At 34.5% G+C, this 20859-nt stretch overlaps 2 protein-coding genes across 3 annotated transcripts in view; both read right to left on the reverse strand.

Moving 5' to 3' along the window:
- Positions 1 to 1537: 1537 nt before the first annotated feature.
- On the reverse strand, positions 1538 to 4160 carry LOC142987821 (uncharacterized). The gene is made up of 4 exons (XM_076136759.1): positions 4044 to 4160; positions 3376 to 3481; positions 3030 to 3101; positions 1538 to 2512 (listed from the first exon to the last, which is right to left on the reverse strand). Exons 2-4 carry the CDS (start codon positions 3422 to 3424, stop codon positions 2298 to 2300), a joined length of 336 nt encoding a protein of 111 aa, XP_075992874.1. The 5' UTR covers positions 3425 to 3481; positions 4044 to 4160; the 3' UTR covers positions 1538 to 2297.
- A 6880-nt stretch (positions 4161 to 11040) lies between these two features.
- LOC142987822 (beta-1,3-glucosyltransferase) overlaps positions 11041 to 20859 on the reverse strand; it is a 32691-nt gene continuing 22872 nt past the window's right edge. For both annotated transcript variants that reach the window (XM_076136761.1, XM_076136760.1), the window contains exons 3-11: positions 18597 to 18706; positions 18018 to 18209; positions 16763 to 16911; positions 16153 to 16342; positions 15615 to 15750; positions 15048 to 15201; positions 14632 to 14741; positions 13902 to 14071; positions 11041 to 13402 (exon numbers count right to left, since the gene is read on the reverse strand). In XM_076136761.1, coding sequence (XP_075992876.1) covers positions 13250 to 13402; positions 13902 to 14071; positions 14632 to 14741; positions 15048 to 15201; positions 15615 to 15750; positions 16153 to 16342; positions 16763 to 16911; positions 18018 to 18209; positions 18597 to 18706 — 1364 coding nt within the window. In that variant the 3' untranslated portion in view covers positions 11041 to 13249. The remainder of the gene's footprint in view (positions 13403 to 13901; positions 14072 to 14631; positions 14742 to 15047; positions 15202 to 15614; positions 15751 to 16152; positions 16343 to 16762; positions 16912 to 18017; positions 18210 to 18596; positions 18707 to 20859) is intronic.

A 20859-nucleotide genomic window follows, 5' to 3' on the forward strand; every position in this document is an offset into this window, starting at 1 on the left:
CAAGACTTTTCAGTAGCCACTTTACCTTTAGCAAATCGAACAAATACACAAACATCAAACACACTTAAACCTTATTCGAATTCCTCATTCATTCAGAAATTGCAAATAAACATCTTACAATAGACCATGTTTGTTTGTATGTTTGTAAGAAGGTACAAGAGGCTCTCTCCCGAATGCCTTGATTTACGATTTGGTAGAAAACCATCGTTTTATTTGCATTTCAGTCAAAGAGGTTGCCTCGTTTCGTGCGAGTGTTCTTCAAACCACATGTAGGTAAAGGCACGGACAGAATGATCAGGCTAGAAAATAATAAAAAAAAGAAAGTTGCGGTTTTTTGTTTATTATAATTTAGTCTTGTTTAGCGTATACATTGACAGCGTTGTACAGTAGTGATGTACTCAAGGGGCCTCAGATTCGGTTTCCAAGTCGAGAAAATGTGGAAATGTTGCCAATTTCTGCTAGTATACTCTGATAATTGACCGGTTTTGGTAACAATATATGGCATAGACTATATGACAATAGGTTCGCCGCCTATTACAAGGAAACGACAATATTAATGGCGAAAATTTGGTGCATTTCAAACACCTCGACTCAACATCGATGATTGTGTAAAAATGCTGGTTTTTTTTATTTAAGTTTGGGTCTCGTGCCAAACAGGACATAGGAGGAGCTCAAAATCGTGTACAGAATTCTGTTAACATCTTACAACTGAGTTATAGGTTGTAGTTATAAGCACTTAATAGACAAGTGCCGTGTATTATGGACTTAAAAAAAGTAGCAAGTTCTTATTATTGGACACCATTTTCTCTGCATAAGGACCAGATAAATTAACTGAAACCTGGTGTAAATTATTTTTCCCGTTTCAAATTAATGTTTAATGTGAATAATATCGGTAAGGTATTGCGAGGTTAACAATTTCTCCACATTAATACAGCTTTCGTTACAGTTACACGATGTGAACGCATCTCAAGTATATTCTCAATTCTGCAGGAAACGTCGATAAAGAGCGGGTTTACGCTATTATAAATACATTCGAGCAACTTCCAGCGGAGGATTGAACGTAGACCTTTAAGGTACCAGTACTAGCTAAGTACTATGTGTTATGTAAAAACTAGATTTGCTTTAGAAGTAAGATATGGTTATAAATTATATTCACTTGATAAATAAAGTACCCAGGTTTACTAAAGTATAACTACTCAAATCTCGCTTGTCTTTTTTTGCTATTGGCAATATATAGCAGATATATAGATTTATTTTCTTATTAATATTAGTTCTGCCCATAATTGAAGTGTATGATATCCGTCCTGTCAATTTTTTTCCCAATTTCGACAAAATATTATCTTAAACGATGCAGCTTTTTCCGTAAAAAAATCTTTACAGACAAAGAGACAGACTTTTGCATTTAAAATACCAGTATGAACATAACTATTATTATGGAATTATCGTTTAGTTCGAAAGTTGCATCCCATGTTTTCAATGCATGGTCCATAATATCGCTAGGTACCTAAAGTTTGAAAATTAAAAATACACAAACAGTTGCAGTCTTTAATTAATAAACTTCAACAGGAAGAAAACATTTTTGAATAACAATAATTTGTAACAGTTTTCAATTGAATACAATTTATCGAAATTTTAATGTCTTTTGGAATAAATGGAATATGGAATGCGGTTGAAGAGTAGTAAAACAGGACCAAAGATGAAACAGCAGTCACACTGGTTTATAGTGGGTTCGATTCCCAAGTCACCATGTGTTTTGCTGTACAATATTTGAAAAGTATGTTTAGGGGAGCGACTGATTTTTCATAATAGGTAGACAAAGCAAGGAAGATGGGTTAAAAAAAGCCACATTATCGATGCAAAACGTTCTGTAAAGAGTTGATATTAAGATGTTGATACAATTTTAGAAAAGAAACGATAACCAGTCCGTCGTATTTGAAAGATGCACCTTTACTTTCAGAAATGATAGTTATTCCTAATTTTGGTATTAGTATGGATAACATCCGAAGGTTATAATCATCGATTTTAGCCATAGCTAGATGAAAACGCTCTGCATCAGAACAGTCGGCCAATTCTTGTAATCTATCGTCCGAATCGTCTAATTAACCGATATTGCGCGCGCAATTATGTATCACTTTTGTTAAACATTCAAAACAACAATAAGAATCGAATTTAGTTTGACTTAATTACGCGAATTGGCCTTCTAAAGGCTTCTTACATATGCCAATATGCGATGGAAGCTTGGGAAATCCAAGATTCCATCAATATTTGAAGGTATCAGTCCACCAGTCAGTCCCAAATCAACTAGCCCGTTTATACCACTCTATCAGTACGCAGACGATACAATCATAATGACACTTGACGTAGAGCTGGTCTTCCTTCGTCTCCCGCCTCCTCTGGTTCTCGCAGTCCAGGGTACACTTGTTCTTGAAGGTGGCACCATTGGATGCACAAACTGGGCTCACGACTAAAGAACACCCGCAAGCTATTGCCGCGGAGAACTTGCCGTTGGTGTCTTTTGGAAAAGATTTAAAATTATTGAAATATGTAAATTTAAAAAATACGCTTTTCTTAAGAACTGAACTTTTTAAGATCTCTACAAACGGTTTCTGAGTCATTGTGAATTGTTTATACAGTTTGAAAAAGAGGGCATCTCACTTTTTAGGAAACTGTACATTTACTTAGTTAAAAGTGAGTGAAAGTCTGTCTATACACAATATACACAAACTATAAACGCCACAATGACTTTTCGAACGTATGATTTAAAACGGTATATCTATATTCCCAGTTGTCCCCTCTAACACTATCCCCAGTCATGACAACTGGGACTAAAAGTAGGAAGAACATTCCCAGTTGTCACCCCGGGGTGACACTAAAATTACTATCACTTATTATAAGGATCTCGATTAGTTAGAAATTATTAACTTAATTGTTGAAAGATTATAAAATCTTCTAACTGGAGCAACTGCACACATAACAAATGTCAATCTTTAGACTCTCCAAAGATTTTGAAGCACTATTTTTATACTTACTTGTCCGGTTACCTTGCATTTTGAGCTCCGTTGACCCGTCATCTATATCATTTTCTCCTGCATATACAGTATCTATGGAGAAAAAAGCTTTGAGGTAATCTTTAAAACCAGTGAAAAGAGTAAAAATATTGAATATTGTCCTTCTAGATGTGACATTTTTTTGCTAAATTCATTAAAAGCTAATTAATTGTTTAATGAGGTAAACTTCAAATGTCTGCTAAATTTCCGTCACTCTCATAGCCTGATGGTAGTTGGTATGCAAAAAGACCGGCAAGAGACCAATATCACTGTATATTTTAGCTTAGACTTTATTTATTTTTTATACTATTAGTAATTAAGTACTTACATAAAAAGATACAGAATACGAAGGTCTTCATAACAGTTGAGCTACACATGATGGAACTGGATAACACAGACGATGTTTATATAACCCTTCAAGTTCCAAGCACTGCCTGTTCAAATAAATTATACATATAACATTAAATTACATTAAATCACGCCTTCCTCCCCATAGGGGAAGGGAGAGACCACCATTTGGTATGTTCCTTACATACTATACAATATATGTACATAGGTCTTGGCATACAGGACCGCTAAAAATATTGTGCTAATTTTCTTGTAAACTTTTGAGTTACTTGCTATTTCTGCAAATGGCAGACTGGATATTTTTCGGATTGTCATATTCCCTGTATTAATCTACTAAATAAGGTACATAGCCTAGACACGCTTAATCCGAGATTTCGTTTTTTTATGTTTTACTGCTAACCCACCGCGGCTCCGCTCACATACAAAGTTATATTTCCAACTTCAGCCACTTAGAGTTGGCATTTGAAATTAAGTAGGAAGCTTGTTTAATCCCAGGTTTTAAACGGTATCGATGCAAAATTTTATCTAAATCGATCTACAGAATTGTCAACTGTATCAACGATAAATTTCAACGAAAATTACAGGTTAGACTTACTATTTACAACAAACAGACAGTCTTCCGCATTTATAATATCAGTAACTTCTTACCTATAGTATGTAGTCTAGATTTATAAAATCCTATAAGACTAACAGGCCATAGTTGTTCCGAGCAGCGCCAACGATCAAGTGTTGGATAACGAAGGAATCGGACAAAACGGCTCATTATGATTGCCTCGTAAAATTAACATTATTCGAGTTTTATTGCAATCAATTGGCAAATTACGCTGCCTTGAGCAAGGTCGGTGAAGGAATTTACCTTAGGTAGGTACTTGTATGAAATTTTGTGCTTAGGTAACGTTTTTATGGTTAAACTAGATTAAGATTTAAAGTGAAATTGGTCTATGTAGCCACTTGAAACTGTTATATAATTTACCTTATGTAAAATGACATTAAAACATATTTATTACCGCAGTGCATATTGTTACAGCCAATTCAGTATTAACTAATTAGAATCATGCATGATCATCAATAAATGCAACTTTAACCGATAGGTACCTAACTGCAAACGAAAAAGTTTTTATAAGTATATCAAAATATTTTGTTGTCACTTTTGAAATTAATCTTTAATCGAAATAAATAATTGACAAATTAAAGAGACATTAGGTACAAAGTAGTTAGACTATAACTGACCTAGCTATTACATAATTTGGTATATGAAAAACCCGGTAATGACATTTATATTTTCTATTATTAACTTATTTATATTCAGCAATGAACTCATAATATTTTTCGTACATCTCTAGAACATGAAAACTATTAAAAATGCATAATTTAAACTCCAATAACCATAATTACAAAGCTTTTCTATACAGTTTCCGAGAAAATTGATCCAATTTTGTGTACATTTTAATTTTATGTGGTATAACGGTTATTATTAGTCAGGCGCAGACTTGCGGTTATTCATCTAGTAACTTCTATTAGTATTCAACCGACATTTTAAAAAATAATTCTTGCAAAATGCACACAGGAATTTTCTATAGTACATGTTCATTTTGTTCTTAAAAGCTAATACAACTACAATCTATACTAATATTATTATGCTGAAGAGTTAGTTTGTTTGATTGTTTGTTTGTTTGAACGCGCTAATCTCAGGAACTACTAGTCCGATTTGGATAATTCTTTCAGTGTTAGATAGCCACGCTACGACCAATAGGAGCAGAGTATAAAAGGTTACAAAAACGGGAAAAAATTCACCTATTCTCTCTAATGCGACGCAAGCGAAGTTGCGCGGGTCAGCTAGTATTAAAATAAAATAAATATAAATAATAATAATTAATATAATATATATATTTACATCTATAAACGTTTTTTATTTATAAATTCAGTACTTTTCTATTTATAACGCCCGATTTAGTCGAAGATGTAAGCAGGGCCCAGGGGTGTTTTGAAATACGAATACATGTATATTTTTTACCGTTTCCGATGTAGTGATGCGCCGTTCCCAAATTCCCTTTCCCGGTAATATTTCCAGTGGAAAAGTTCCAGGGAATATTCCGGCATTCCCGGGAACGTTCCCTCATAGTGGGAATTGGACATTTAAATTAAAAGCAATATTATTACGTTGTTATATTTTCATAAAAAATAAATATTTTATATTTGAATCAATAATTAACTACTAATAATACAAGAATATAATATATTATACAAGTAAAATATAAAAAGTAAAAAATATATTCGTTACTTATCGCTAGGCCCTAGTCATAAATAACATATTTATTTTAAAACAGCAAGATAATTTTGACATTATTGTGAACAATATTTACAATCTATTGTAATGACGGTAAAAGGGTTTCACTACTTGCTATTGTACTAATTGTATCGTCTTTGGAAGTGCGTCGGCTTCACTTTGTATCCCTTCAACAGATTGTTTATTTGTTTTTTCTTTCTCACACATTTGCTTTTGCAAAAATAATATATTTTTATCACCAATTTTAGTTGCATTTCACACTTTAACCGTTTCGAGCGCCTATTTTGTAAAAACCATGAGCAAGAAAAGTGCAATTTTCGATCATTTTGTGATTAAATCCGTGGATGAAAAAACTATTTACGAGTGTATTTACTGCCGTTTTGTGTATACGTTTAAAAATGCGACTAAATTTGCTCGTCACATATCTAAATGCAAAAATAGTCCAACAGACATAAAAATAAAATTTCAAAGATATGCTCCCAGTGCAAAGGTTGTGACCTCTAACTCAAGTTTAATATCTACGTCCATAAATACAATAGGACCACCAGAAAATCCTTCATTAATCTATAAGACTGGCGATTTATATACTCGTAAATACTTTATATAGGTACATTTGATCATAAGCCATGATATAATTATTATTAAAAAAAATGTGGAATTTTGCTACCACATTAGACTTTGTGATGATTCTTTTTAAGTTTTGTTATCATATCCAAAAGAAGAAAATGTGTGCCGTTTAAAAAAATATGTAAAATTATATATATCAAAGTTTTTCTTGATTAAAATACTGAATAAACACTTTGTTTTAATTCATATAATGTCTTACTAAAAACCTTGGAACGTGCCCATCGATTCCGGGAACAGAGGAATATTCCCAGGGAATATAGGAATATTCCCAGGGAATATAGGAATATTCCCAGGGAATATAGGAATATTCCCAGAGATTATCGGGAAAGTTTTCAAAGCAACGACTTAATTGAATTATGTCTATGTATAAAGGTGTACTTGCTGTTGCACATAGTGCAAAAGTTATTAACAAAAATATAAACAGCTATTTAAGTCAACGTTCCCAGTTGTTCCCAACGCGCCCGGGAGCGTTCCTGGGAATTAGGGAACGTAGGAAACGATCCCGGGAACGGCGCATCACTATTCCGATGTTACCATTTACAACGATCTACAGGCATGTAATAAGGCATACCTATCAAGTTCAAAAGTGAATTCAGGGCTGAAAATGTTCCAGTTCAGGAACCAAACTCACTATCTCGTGATCTGCAGTTTTTACACTAGTTAGCTACTATTGGGACCTAAGCATCTAAAACCATATTGTACCTAACTTAGTTAGAAAAACTTCTTAGAAAAAAACACTTTTTGTTAACACACTTCATCTTAACTAACTTACGAAGGACATTAACAATTTCGTTTACAATTAAATAAAACATTTATCAATAAATCGTCTAATTAATTAACAGGCTTGACAACAATTGGGTCTGTTAGTCGAAGCGTCGCTTTAAATCACAGTAACCCTGTTATTGCTTGTTATTTAATTAAATCTGACTGATTACGAAACAACTTGATTTGCCGATGTCTTGGAGACGGGATATTGTATCGACTTGTTATTAACGTATATATTAATTAAGCTATTTTTTAAACAATTTTGGTTCTCATAGACTCACTTTTGAACAAATAAACATTTAAAAATGAGTGAGAACTAAAGGCAAATCTGGGATTTGATTAGAATACTATGAAATGTTTAAATTATAAAAAGACCAGCATGTCAATGTTGGTCTTTTTAAAATTGTATTTGCAACGATTAATAGTTAAGTTTTCAACATTAAAATACGACTCACTTATTTTTTGTCATAATTACTCTTAGTATTTCAGCATACATTTTTACAAAGCTTCATGTGCTAATGGATTGCTGACTTAACAAATAGAAATACACAACAAATAAAAGGCATTTTTGAACAGATTAGGTTGGTAGCGATTTTTTTACGTAAAGTTAACCAAATACTAAATAAAAATACTAAAATATACTTATTAAAGAAGTTTCAATAAAGGACTTGAATAAAGGATATTTTAAATTAGAATTTATTTTTACTGCAACTGTGTCTTTATTTAGAAATTCAATAACGTATGCAAGTAATGTAAATAAAAAATAGGCCACTTTACTCAGTAGGCTCTTAATTTCCTTCTTAAGCTTATCGGCTTACAGCTTCCTTGTATCTCTTCAACGAAATTAATGATACGTATCAAGAACTCCTCAATTTTGACGTGAGAATTAATTACCCTTATAATCTTTGCTACGATAAACATGTTTTATATAACATTCTAAAGCACGTGAGTACATAAAATCATGTCGTATTTTAATTATCAGGAAGGGTACAGAACGACCGGTGTTTTGTTCGATCTCTACAAACACTTTTCTTGTTTCAACCACACACGTAATTTATTCGTTATCTTGTTATGTTTGCACTCTCCATTCACTGCCTATCAATCAAGGTAGTGAACACTGCTTTACTAGATTTTCTTTCGATAAATTCAAAATTTACGGCCGAAATGTAATGCCCTCTTCTTCATATGTAGCTACTGTACCTACCCTGATAATCCCATGAGGATAAGCATATGGCAATATCACAATGGTTATTGACGACTACGATCCTGTGACCACAATAACAGTTCCCATATCATCATACACCAGAACAATTTGCAAAAATGTAATCCCTCCCCGAATTTTTCTTCTCATGATTTCCAGAAAAAATAATATTTATTCTTGTTCAACTTTAGGGTGTACTTACAAGTTTGGAGGATCAACTGGGGTCAGGCAGGCAATTTGTCATTCGCCACGCGATACCTTAAGTACAGGCCACACTCTAACTTTACCAACTTACATTTTTCATTACCCACAACTTCGGAAAACGGGGACTACCCGCAAAGAAAAATGTACTTTATGTCCTGATACATAAGGTTGGTTTTTCAGTATGTTGTGTTAGAAGCGTGATGAAAGATTTTTCTCACTTCCAGCCTGTGTACTTATGCATTAATCAAAATAATATCGATGCTCGGGGCGTAGGTAAAGTTGGAAAGAGTTGAGTCTTATGGGATTATGGTTAAGCTTGTGGAGACCGTCTGGTGATGTTGCTAGTTTTATGTTATGGGTAGTGAGGGACATTGACGGTATAATTTTATTGATAGGTGTAAAGATTGGCGAAGTTAATATTATGTTTTGTGAGAGTAAAAAGTGGGTTTCTTTTATTTTCATGTGGTTAGTGGTCTATCTCATTTGAAAGGTGTTTTATGTACGTTTAGGGTTGATGAATTTGTAGACGCTTTGAGTCATAATAACCAGGTTTGATGTGCGGAAATGTTACTTTTCAGATAACATTTAGCTTGAAAAGTACCCTAAGGAACCCAAGTATTTATTGCCTTTGGTTTCCGTTACGGTCTAACTATTTATTAATTCTAGAATTATTCTAAAACAGTATAATTTCAAGGCGTTAGATTGTTTAATCTCATTTACCGTTAAGCTATAGAAGTCTGATTGTTACAATAAGCCTCTGAACCCAAACATTAACCCTGAACGAACCCTTATAGACCCGGAAAAAGAAATCTAATATTCGATAAATATCTCTCGTCCTTTTATCTCATAAGAAAATAATTTGGCCCATTTTCATCCCAACTGATACCGAATTCATCCGAGACAGTGGTTGTCAATTTGGGGTACTATACCCCACGATATAAATGGGGGTCTAATGTAACAGGCGAAGTATTGTATTGATGAAAATGATGATTGGATATTCAGGAAAATTAACGAAAAGTGCACGGGATGAACTGGCTGGGCAGTTCATATGAAACTATTGGTCAAGGTGACTTGCTAAAATAATACCATTGGCTTTTGCTATTGATTTAGTACGTCTGCACAAGCAAACCCTATCATAACCTGGGATTTATAACGTTCCTTTATGAAAAAATATTTTTTATAAAAGCAGAATTATGACCATTAGAAGTGAGACCAAATTATTTTGGGTGAATGGAATTAAAAATCTGAAGCTTAAATGGTAAATCTAAGATGATCCTAACCCTCCTAGTTCTCTAGTTCTAAAAAAACTATTTGATAGCAATATGAATGCTAAGTTCTTGATGGCTGAAGGCCTCCATGGCGCAGTGGCTAAGGTAGTCTAATATTAGTGCGATCCACACATAGTTGTTTCGGGTCTTGTATTCGTGTTCGTCGTTTGTATATTTGTAAAAGGCCCGCGACACAAGAGCAATTCTTGATGCGGGAGTTATCTTTTTTTTAGAAGAAAGCTTACTGGTTACTCAAATTTAAATGGTCTCTCATCACAAAATGTTTGACAGCCACTGGTCCGAGATGACGGTGCGTTAGGCCAAGTATCGAGGTGCTGTTTATTAAGTAACATGACTTGGCAGAAGTGCGCCAAGTCATCGCGCTGAATACGTCCATTAGCCAAGACAACGCTGCCTAATTAATGATCTGATATTGGTAACTCGTTTTACAGCGGAGGGTCGATTTAGGTAGATTTTCATTTTTATTTTGGTACAGTTATTTTTTAATGTGCTTATTCTATAGTGAGTTGTTTTAGTGCTCTTCTTTGAATTGTTTGAAAACTATTTCGCAGACGGTTAGGACGTTTTTGAAGCTGTCATGTCACCCTTCTATTGGTGCAGAAAACTAACCGTCTTATTCATAAAAATATATGAAGTTATGAAAGGCTTATAAAGTGTTTTGTTTCTTTCACTCCTTAGCGAAATGAAAGAGAGGAAACATATTTTAGTAGTTGTTTAACTAAAATAGGTTTATAGTGTGTTTATGAATAAGAGGGTAAATGTCTAACTACGAAAACTAATGCCAAACTGTCTTACTGAATGTTTTAGAGACAGTTATTTTTGTAAGCCTATTTCAAAACTGTGTATATGTTCTAACTTTGACTACCAGTGATAGTGATTATTATTACAGACTAGCTGATAACTTTTTTTATTTTTTCTCTTTGTAAGAACCATCATCGTAGGTACTTCAAGGAATATTTATTTATTTATTTCTTACACAAAATTTGTATAAAGGCGGACTTAATGCCAAACGCATTTTCTGCCAGTCTACCTTGGGGTGATGCAGGGATTAAAATGAAGTAGGTGTTTAAATAATAAAGGAGGAAAATTAGGTTGAGAAAAAGGTTTACAAATAAATAGTGAAATCGGTTCAGCCGTTCTCGAGATAAGCGCTTAGCAACACAATATAAGATTTAAGTAGCAGTATTAGTTGAGCTCGGTGAAAAAGGGTTTTATCAATAAATACAACGAATTTTTATAAAAATATCATTTTATTTCAAGTATACACAACTGATATGTGACTTCCATCTTAATATATAACAATACTGCACATTATAACTAATATATAAGTACATAATAAGTAACTTGTTAAACAATACAAATATTCACAACAAACCATGTAAAACGACTTTCCTTCTCTTTCTTACAAGCATATAAAGATAAAGACAGCATGATTTTTGAGACTATTTTTACATAGTTTGATCTAATTTTGTTATAAATACAAAATATTAAGGGTTATTTTTTTTATTATAAGCGTAAAAAATAATTGTTATAAAAAGTAAATAAGTTGTTTATGTTATAGAGAGCAATATTTTAATAACTAATGGCTGAATGAAAGAAAAAATCTATTTAGAATATTAAATTTACATTTATAATAATAAAATAAAAAATTAAATAATAATAAAATTTACAAAAATCAAATTTTAACAGAAGAACGATAATATTCGACATAAAATAAAAAAATATATTAATTTTTTATTTTATTTCGAATATTATTATCTATTTTTTTTATTTTATTGTGCAAATTGGTAAATAAGCAAATTTTTGTTATAAATCTTTCTTGTTATTATGAAGTCTCTTAAACACTAATAATTAAGTCAAATTCGAGTTAACTAACATGAAAATCAGTAAAAACTATAGTGAATAAGGAAATAAGAGCCTGCGAGTAACTACCCACTTTCGTACAAGAATATTATAACGACGGAAAACTATAGCACTTTACTATTTTATGTAAATCTGAATGAGTGTAATTTTGTTCAAATTAGAGGTCCATAACCGAAAATTTCGGATATCCGAAATGAAATTATATCCGAAACTATAATAATTCGGATGTTGCTGATGTAAAGCTACGGATACGGGCAGTCAGCCTGCGATAACGGTTGGATTGACCACTGTGTTTCGGCATAAGTTACAGCGCCAAAACGTCAAGAAAGTCAAAGTTTATTTATGTTCACGTAAGTCTCACATAGTATTAGATAAAAAATATGCAATAAAAATTAATTTAAAATCTATAAATATCCAATTATAATAATAGTCTCTGCCTAATATGGGAAGAAGGCGTGATTTTATGTATGGATGTACGGATAACCTAACATAATTTCGTATCTGAAACCGACAATGTTATTAATATATCCGAATCCGGATATCCGAAATGTCATATTAATAACATCCCTAGTTGAAATTGAGATAGGTTATAATATAATATCTAGATAGTAAAAGGGTTTTGGCAGATGGGAGAGGTCATTTATAGGGTCAAGTGTCGGACTAGAAACGTTTTTGTGTGTAAAATATGACTTCTTATATGATAATAGCTGGTTTAGAACTTATTGATAGACTGTGTGGTAGATAAAGTGATAGTAAAAAGAGATCTGTTTTACGACTTTCGGATAAGTGTCGGTTAACTTGACTGTTAGTTAAATCGGCAGAATATATATGAAAACATCTGTCAGTTTTCGAGTTGATAAGTTTATTGATACTTATTCAGGTATTATAAATGGTGAAATCGATTACAACGGAAACAAATCTGACCAATTTCCACTAGTTAAGTGACCGATAGTTATCTTAATGTGATGAGCTGCTAATAACTTAGTATTGTGTTTAGTAGCATAAAACTTAATTAGTACTTTAAATTATAAATATAAAATAAATGCACATTCACAATCGTTGTAGGTAACATTAACTATTAACATACAAAAGAATTTAGTATTAACAATTTAGAAACGCATTTCTAAATACTATAAAATATATTGAGAATAAAATGTGATAGCACTTAAACACTTGTAGGTAATACTTACAAAGTATTACAAATTTATGATTTCTTCCCCCTTTTTCAAAATATGTTTTAGCGGTCGAATCCATGAATACTATACAAATAATTAAAAAACAGTAAGTATTAACAATAAATTTCACAACGCCAAAAACTCACTTTACGGCATACCAACACTGGCATCCACTGCACTGATATACATACACACATAGACCATAGACCTCTCCGGTAGACAGGAAGCATGCCCAGTTTCAGAGGTACAGGTTTAGCAATAGTTTATCTATTCAATAGCGTTTAAGCTTATACAAACTCGACAGTTTGAAAAGATAAACTACCTGTAAATGTGCCTCAGAAACCGGGGGTCAGATAGTTAATTATATAAGTCTATGACCGAAGCTTGTATGTCCTGATTTAATTCCATCAATAATCTCTCACCCCCACTAGATGTCGTTGTACTCACAGTTCATCTCGTCTGCTTCGTTTGACAGCTAAGTCGTCGTGTTGGAACCATGTCGCGTACACCCTGGTAGGTTCAGGCGACGAGTGACGGTGGAACGACACGGGTCTATCTCGGGCTAGCACTTCGCGCGCGTAGTCTTGTGGACGCGCCTAGAAGAGAAATTTGTATTGAAAAAAAAACGTTATTTGACTGTAAGCGGATGATGTTAAACTTTTAAGTGCACTATAATAACCTTTACAAATTATCGCAAATATAGATTATCTCAACTAAATTATTGAAGAAAAAAAAAACATTATTTAAAGAGTTGGATTATAATTTAGTGTAATCTTTAGGTCCTGAATCATCTGCTATGTATGACTGCTAACAGTAGAGTTGATTTTATAATAATTTGTACTTATTCTTTCTAGATTATGGGTATAATGTATTTCAATCCAAAACACCATGTGCGTACAATACCATACAAGCCCGCCAATCAGCTCTGAGAGGTTTATTAGTTTAGTTCTAAAAAGAAACTTATTTTTTCTGTCCCGTATTCTCTCGTAGTAAATCACCTAGAGTTTATCATGTTTCATTTGGATTTCTATCTAGGAAAATTTACTACCAAAATTACACAAAAATAACAGATATAAAATATCGCAGGACACTTACCTGATGGAACAGCGGCGAGTGTGTCATAGTGATATTAAGTCTGAAGCGAGCGCAGGCGCCCAGCGTCATGTCGTCGGGCGCGGAGTGGCCGGCGCACGCGCACGAGGCCAGCGCGCGCGCCGCGCCTATACTCAGTACTGTACCACCTCCACCCGTGATGTAGTCATAACCTAGATTAAACAGTAGGTAAGTAATTCTATAGTGAATGACAAGCAGTCAAGCTTCAAAGGTTCGAACCGCAGGGAACAAACCAATGTCTATTCCAAGTTTTGTCTGCATCAAAAATAATTATCACTTGAGGCGCCCATAGCCAGTTGCGCTCACCGGGCTAACAACGATCTGTGGGTGAAGCAACCGTTGATGCGGTCATTCTATAGATGGGTGACCGCATAGTGGTATTTGAGCTGGGCGTCTCCGTGCTTCGGAGGGCATGTAAAAAGTCGGTCCCGGTTATTGTCTACTAAGATAACAGTCGTTAAGCCATGTCAAATTCCTTTCGGGCGGCTTAAACAACTTTGTCACTAGGTTGACCACTAACCATACGATAAGAAGAATAAGAAGAAGATTTGAAGGATGTATAACAGTTTCTTAAGCTGTTTTTGAAGGCAAATTCCTAAAGAAGACAAGGCTTTGCAGTGTTACTTTATTAGTACAGTTTACAAATAACATTTAAAAACCATTTTAACAATATTAACAAACGTTCTTTCTCCTAAATATATTTTATACTGACCTTTCATAGCGGTTTCTTTCTTCCCATACCCGTATCCGTACCTCTCTCCGAGCACAGTTACATCAAGACCACCACGGTAACAACTTAGTACCTCACACAATCTTTGAACCCTACAAGAATAACATGAATTGAACACTTCAAAATCTTGGCTAAAACTACACAAGTAAACTACGTAGAATTGCGGTGTTTCCAAACTATTACTTTGAATATGAGTACGGCCAAATTTGGTATCATTGCCTTCGAAACATTATTATTGTCTAATAAATTATTACTATTAAAAAATATTTTCTAGACAACAAGCTAAAGCTTCATTGCCAAAATCTGATAGCGGCAAAGTAGGTAAATACGATGGCAAAGTCGTCAAATTGTTTACTCTTTACCAGTCAGTAAACTAAGAGTAAATTCTCCCGACTTACCCAAGTATAGTGTCATCATCAGCCAAGAATATCCATTTGATGTGAGGTTTGTCTTTAACTCTCTTCAAGGTTTGTCGTAAAATTGCTACAGTCTTGGTACAGTGGCCTGTCTGACTGTTAGGGATGCCTGTGTTGACTGCTGGTAGGTATCGATCTATGGAAAATAATCACAATTTAGGGTCTGGTTAGCTAAATAAGCTGCGATTGAAAGAAGAAAGAGTGAAAATGAAGAGTTTAGGATAACTGGGAAATAATGGCGACATTTCGTCTGGTGCCAATGAAAGATTTACCGCTGATAAGTTAATAAGAAGTAAGTATAAGATTCCTTCAGGGTTCAGACTAAAACGATAGATTTCATGTTATTTTTTTAAGAAAAATACATTTCGAGAAACAAAATATTATTGCTCAAACACTGTAACACTAACTTTTGGTAATATTTTTTATCGTCAGACAGCTCCGTTCAGGCCACTACTAAGACGACAAAGCCTGTATTTTGCGATCTATTCAAATATCTACTGACTATCAACAACTATCTATTTAAAAGTAAATAGTTAATAAGTTACTTACCATCAGCATCACTAAAGAACTGCAGATTCGTGACGTGTTTTCCCCAAGTCTTCTTCACAACTTTAGCTCTGGTGGCGTGGAACCCACTCCAGGTCTTAACTGCGAAGAATATCGAGTCCTCCGGAACGGCACTGCCCTGCCGATAGCGTGGAGGTGAGAACACAATCACTTTATTTTGTAGAACATACATAGCAAAAAATAAGTTCTTGGAATCATCGTTGCATCAATTTGGATGCTATGTTTCTCCAAAGTTAGAATAGAATCAAACGTAAATACTTTAAAAGTGTGATAAAATATATTTTCACTTCATAAAAGTTCCAGTCCCAGAACTGGTTAAAGCTAGTGAAAATCAGAAAGGCAGGAATTTCAATGTAGACCCTTACTTCTACATCCCCTAAAGCAATGACATTACTATTGAACATTAAATCCAAATACAATCCATCACAAAAATGAAGTACGAAATTAAAACAAAATACTAAGAAACGCATGATTAGTTTCTTAGTATTTTGTTTAATTACGTATCCGTAAATATACTCACACATATATCAAACTGCCTCGGATAAGTTGCGCAGTTATCTCCCGACACTATGCAGAAGCTCAGGTCTGGAGTGAGGAGTGGTCCAGGATCATTGCCGTCTCCATACACTAGCTGCGCCAGTTCAAACGCTGGGTCGATTGAGAAGTCGGCTTCCAGTTTACGATGACCGTGTTCTAATTGGTTTAGGAGCCTAGAAGAATCACTTGACTTAAGGAAATTGCTTTTAAATGTTATTCTTCTTACTAAGTATCTAATGAAAGAGAAGATTGGATTCTGCATTTATGTACTATGTTGTTTCATTTCATATACCACGTGATCCACCAGATTCAATCACGTTTTGTAGACATTGATACAAGAAGAAGCAGCAATATTCGCGCATAAATAAATATAACCCATTTATGTCCCACTGCTGGGCAAGGGTCTCCTCCCGTAATGAGGGAGGGGTTAGGCCTTGAGTCCACCACGCTGGCCAAGTGCGGGTACTTTAAACTTATCTCTCGCCAACCGAGAAGAACTTGGTAGTCACCAAAATACCACTTAATAAATATTATGTGCATGTTAAACTACAGGCCCGGAAAGTAATCATGGAAAATAACGCTAGAATACTTACATTTCCATCAACTCAAGTCTCATGGCAAAACCACTAGGAAAGTTTGGGTATACAAAGCCACCTTCTTCTTCCAAGTCCTCGTAAAAGGTGAAGTGGTGGATAATTGTAGGTTCTTCATCACTTAAAGGATAGCCTATCCATGATACGTCCTGGGGAAAAGTGTTTGTTTTAGTACTTTGAACGCCACTTTGTTAGTTTAAACAGGTTACATTTTTTACCGTCCCACTGCTAGGCAAGGATCTCTTCCTGAATTGAGGGTCGAGTTCGGCCGGCCAAGTGTGGGTTGGTGACTTTGCATGCTCTTAAGAAATGCATAAAATTTTTGGCATGCAAGGTTTCATCACGATGTTGTAATTCACAGTTGAAAATAGAATTAATTATCTCGATTGTTTTTTTATTTAACAGTATTAAAAACATCAAGCATTTCTTAGTACTGTTTCATGCTTTTAGAAATTGAATTTTGTTATTCTTTAAAACATTGTTGTTCATAACATAATTTGACTTTGAAAGATATTCACTTGCCAAAAAGGTAGCAGACAAAACGCTGCGCAACGTGCAAATGGCAAGTGACAAAATGCTAAAGTTCCATTTCAGTTTGCAAGTGAGCTTGCCAGATAAGTTCAAAGTTGAGACATAAGTGCAAAGTGTACGAAATCTAGACCTATCATGAGATTTGACATTTCGCCGCAACCATTGCGTCGGGAGGTCGGGGGTTCGATTCCCACACGGGACAATTATTTGTGCGATCCACAAATAATTGTTTCGGGTCTGGTTGTGCTTTGTGTCCGTTGCTTGTATGTTTGTAAAAGTCCCCGCGACACAAGAGCAATTCTTAGTGCGGGAGTTGTCTTTTTAAAAAAAAAAAAGTGATTATATTCTGTATATTGATTAATATTATTTAATTATAATGATTCTAACTTGGCGACCACTATTCTTTCTTTTAAGCAAATATGTCGTAAAACAAAAAGGTTGTAAGTGCCAACCACCTCTGGATTCATGCCATTCAATATTTTACTGAAAAGAACGCGTTTTACGCGCACAACGCAATATTCGGTTCGGCAATATTTATCAAACAACAAAACCGACTCGAAGTGATTACTGCACTTGTTCGGCTTGTGTCGTTTTGGCTCTATATAAGTATAGCCATTCGGTTCTTTAGGCTGATTAATGCCGAACCGAATATCTCTGCAGCAAGTATAATACACGCTTGTTCTGTTTGGAAAAGCCTTTAAAAATTACAGAATAATATACTAACGCTCTGTTTATCAGCAGCTGCCAGCGCTTCGAACAGCTTGTCACACCTCACAGCCGTATGCGTCTCCACGAACAGCACCCATCTGACGTCACTGCCTTTGTACTTAGATATGAGGGGAGACAGCAGCGGTAATATCGTCCATCCACCCGGTACGGGGAAGTCTTCGTGTGTTATGTGGATTTTTGGATATCGCTGGATGGGAGAAAGTGAAATAAAGTACATATTGCTTAACGTGCTAGTCATGAAAATAATGTAGAACTATTATGTTCATCTCTGTAATTAAATTGCGTCATTATGCTTATAATCTGTACAGAAGAATTAATATTCTACTAAGTTACCTATCTGACTTTAGTAATTATAAACTACCGACAAAGTTTGGTCGCGATGTAGTATAGTAACGATACTACTCAATACCTATCGAAAATCTATTTTTCTTACATGCTTTCGAATGAAATACACATGCAAGTGTGCTATGGCAGCAAATATTTAATAGAGAGGAACCAAATAAAATTGTATTTTTGAACTATCCTAATAGCCGCATAACGCAAAAACATTTTAAGAATATGAAAGATCGCTTACATTCTCCAACTGCTGCACTTGCAAATCGATGTCTTGTTTGAGTCTCCTCGCCACGCTCGCGTGGTAAGGCTCTGGTTGACTCACAATAGTGAACACTACGTTCCTTGAACCTAAAACAAGAGAACCAATTTATAGGTAAAAGAAGAAGACTTTTTTCATTACTCCTTTTTTTCAAAGACGAGCATCGCAATACAAAGTTTTATAGAGCTCAAAAATTAAATCAGCGCCCGCTGCTTGTATACCTTAACACGGAGATGATCTAAGATAAGATGGCAATCATCTCATAATATGACAACTTCCAAAAGCTATAGGTATAAAATACCTGATATGATGTTATGTGATATAATATAATTCAGAGATCAATCATTACATGTTCTTGTCGAAGCAACACATATACCAACGTCTAAAAACCAATCCATACCAATATCTCGACATAATACAATGCTCTATCACCACGCAGTACGCACACATCGCTCACACAAAGCCATCATATTACATCGAACTTGATTTAACGCCGTCATGTGACGACGCCGCATTACCGTCAAATTATGACAAATAGTCCCCCACATATTGACTGCATGTGGTTTAGAACATCCATCATGTACGCATTAGGTTTCATTTGCAGATTATAGATTGCGCCTGATGTAAATCATAGATGTTGTGCTTGTGTGTGTTGCTATGTTGTTTTCGACAGGCGCTCACCGGTCGGTAAACGATATGTGGGTTAAGTAAGCCTTGGCGCGGTCATTTCATAGATGGGTGGCCGCATAGTGGTATCTGAACTGGGCGTCTCCGTGCTTTGGAGGGCACGTAAAAAGTCGGTCCCGGCTGTTATCAATTAATATAACAGTCATTAAGCCACGTCAAAGGCCTCCGGCTTGAACAACTTTAACACTAGGTTGGCCAATGACCATACGAAAAGATTTAATAACATGAATATGTTTGTTGCAGCATATTATTGATAAGTAATATTTTTAGGTGCCGGATTATGAGCAATGGCTAACATACTGACAGCACGTTGTCAACATCTATCATACGTACATTAGGTGCCACATTTGCAAATAATAGTTTGCGCCTGCTATTAATCACAGAGCAATGTTGTGTGTTTTGCTGTGATGTTATCGACAGGCGTTGCCATTTTGAAATCACAAATTAAGTTTGTAATTAATTTGTAGTTCAAATTTGATTTATTTTTCGAGTTTAAATAAGACTCTTTGCTAGTCGTATTAAAAATAGATAAGTTAAGAGTTAAGACGACTTTCCTTTTAAATTCAAAAATGACGGAATGTGTCTGGATACAATTATAAGTATTCCCTCTCTTCACTTAATTTAAACAATATCTTTATAACACTTTTTTACACTACAAGCCTTACAGACAACAGAGATACACACACATAAAATAACCCTTTATAAAAGTAACTTTATCGAAAATCGATAGATATCGCCGTGTAATTGTCTAATAGGCTTTTACGTCTAGATTACTATCGTGTTATCAATGTTATTACTAAATTAATAAAGAATAAAGCTTTATAAGTGATGCTGACTATTACCTCTCACCGAAATAATGACTTTGATGTATTTGAATGGTCTGAAATTATATTTCTTCTTACAAATATTATTTACGAGTATGTCTGAATGTTTATACTTTCGCGCAAATACTACTGAACCGATTACGATAAAATTTGGTATGGTATATAGGTAGATGAAGACTAACTTTTATACCGGAATGACTTTTAACTAGGCGCAAGCTTTTAAAGCGAAACAAAGTTATCAGAAATAATAAAAAAAAAATCAACCCCTACAAATTTTGTCATTTTATTTCAATTTACAGACACCACATCCAAAATGTCTTTATTCACAAAAATCTTTCAAAATTTTCCATATTTTACAAAGAAAGAGCGAATGATACTGCAGTTTCTAAAGCTATGAATAATTCAGGCTTGCGATAAGGCCCGTAAGTCGGTCCAATCGGTAACTTGTGACGGCGAACAGATTAGCTGACTCCCTGACTGTTCCGGTGAACCTCATACGTCATATTAAAGCTACTGCTCAACTTTGTTTGGAGTTCTTTGGAGATATTTAAGGTGTGTTTAGTAAGGAAAAGACTAAAGATACGTTTATTAGGTTTTCTAACTGGAAAATATAGCGTTGCATAACTTTATTCTACTAAGGGCCAGTTTCACTGTTCATTAGTGCCGGCTATCATATCTGGTTGACAACAAATGTATGAAAAAATATGACAGAGTTTCTCTTGATGATTTCC

The sequence above is a fragment of the Anticarsia gemmatalis genome, chromosome 4 (genome assembly GCF_050436995.1).
Source record: "Anticarsia gemmatalis isolate Benzon Research Colony breed Stoneville strain chromosome 4, ilAntGemm2 primary, whole genome shotgun sequence".
Taxonomy (NCBI): Eukaryota; Metazoa; Arthropoda; class Insecta; order Lepidoptera; family Erebidae; genus Anticarsia; species Anticarsia gemmatalis.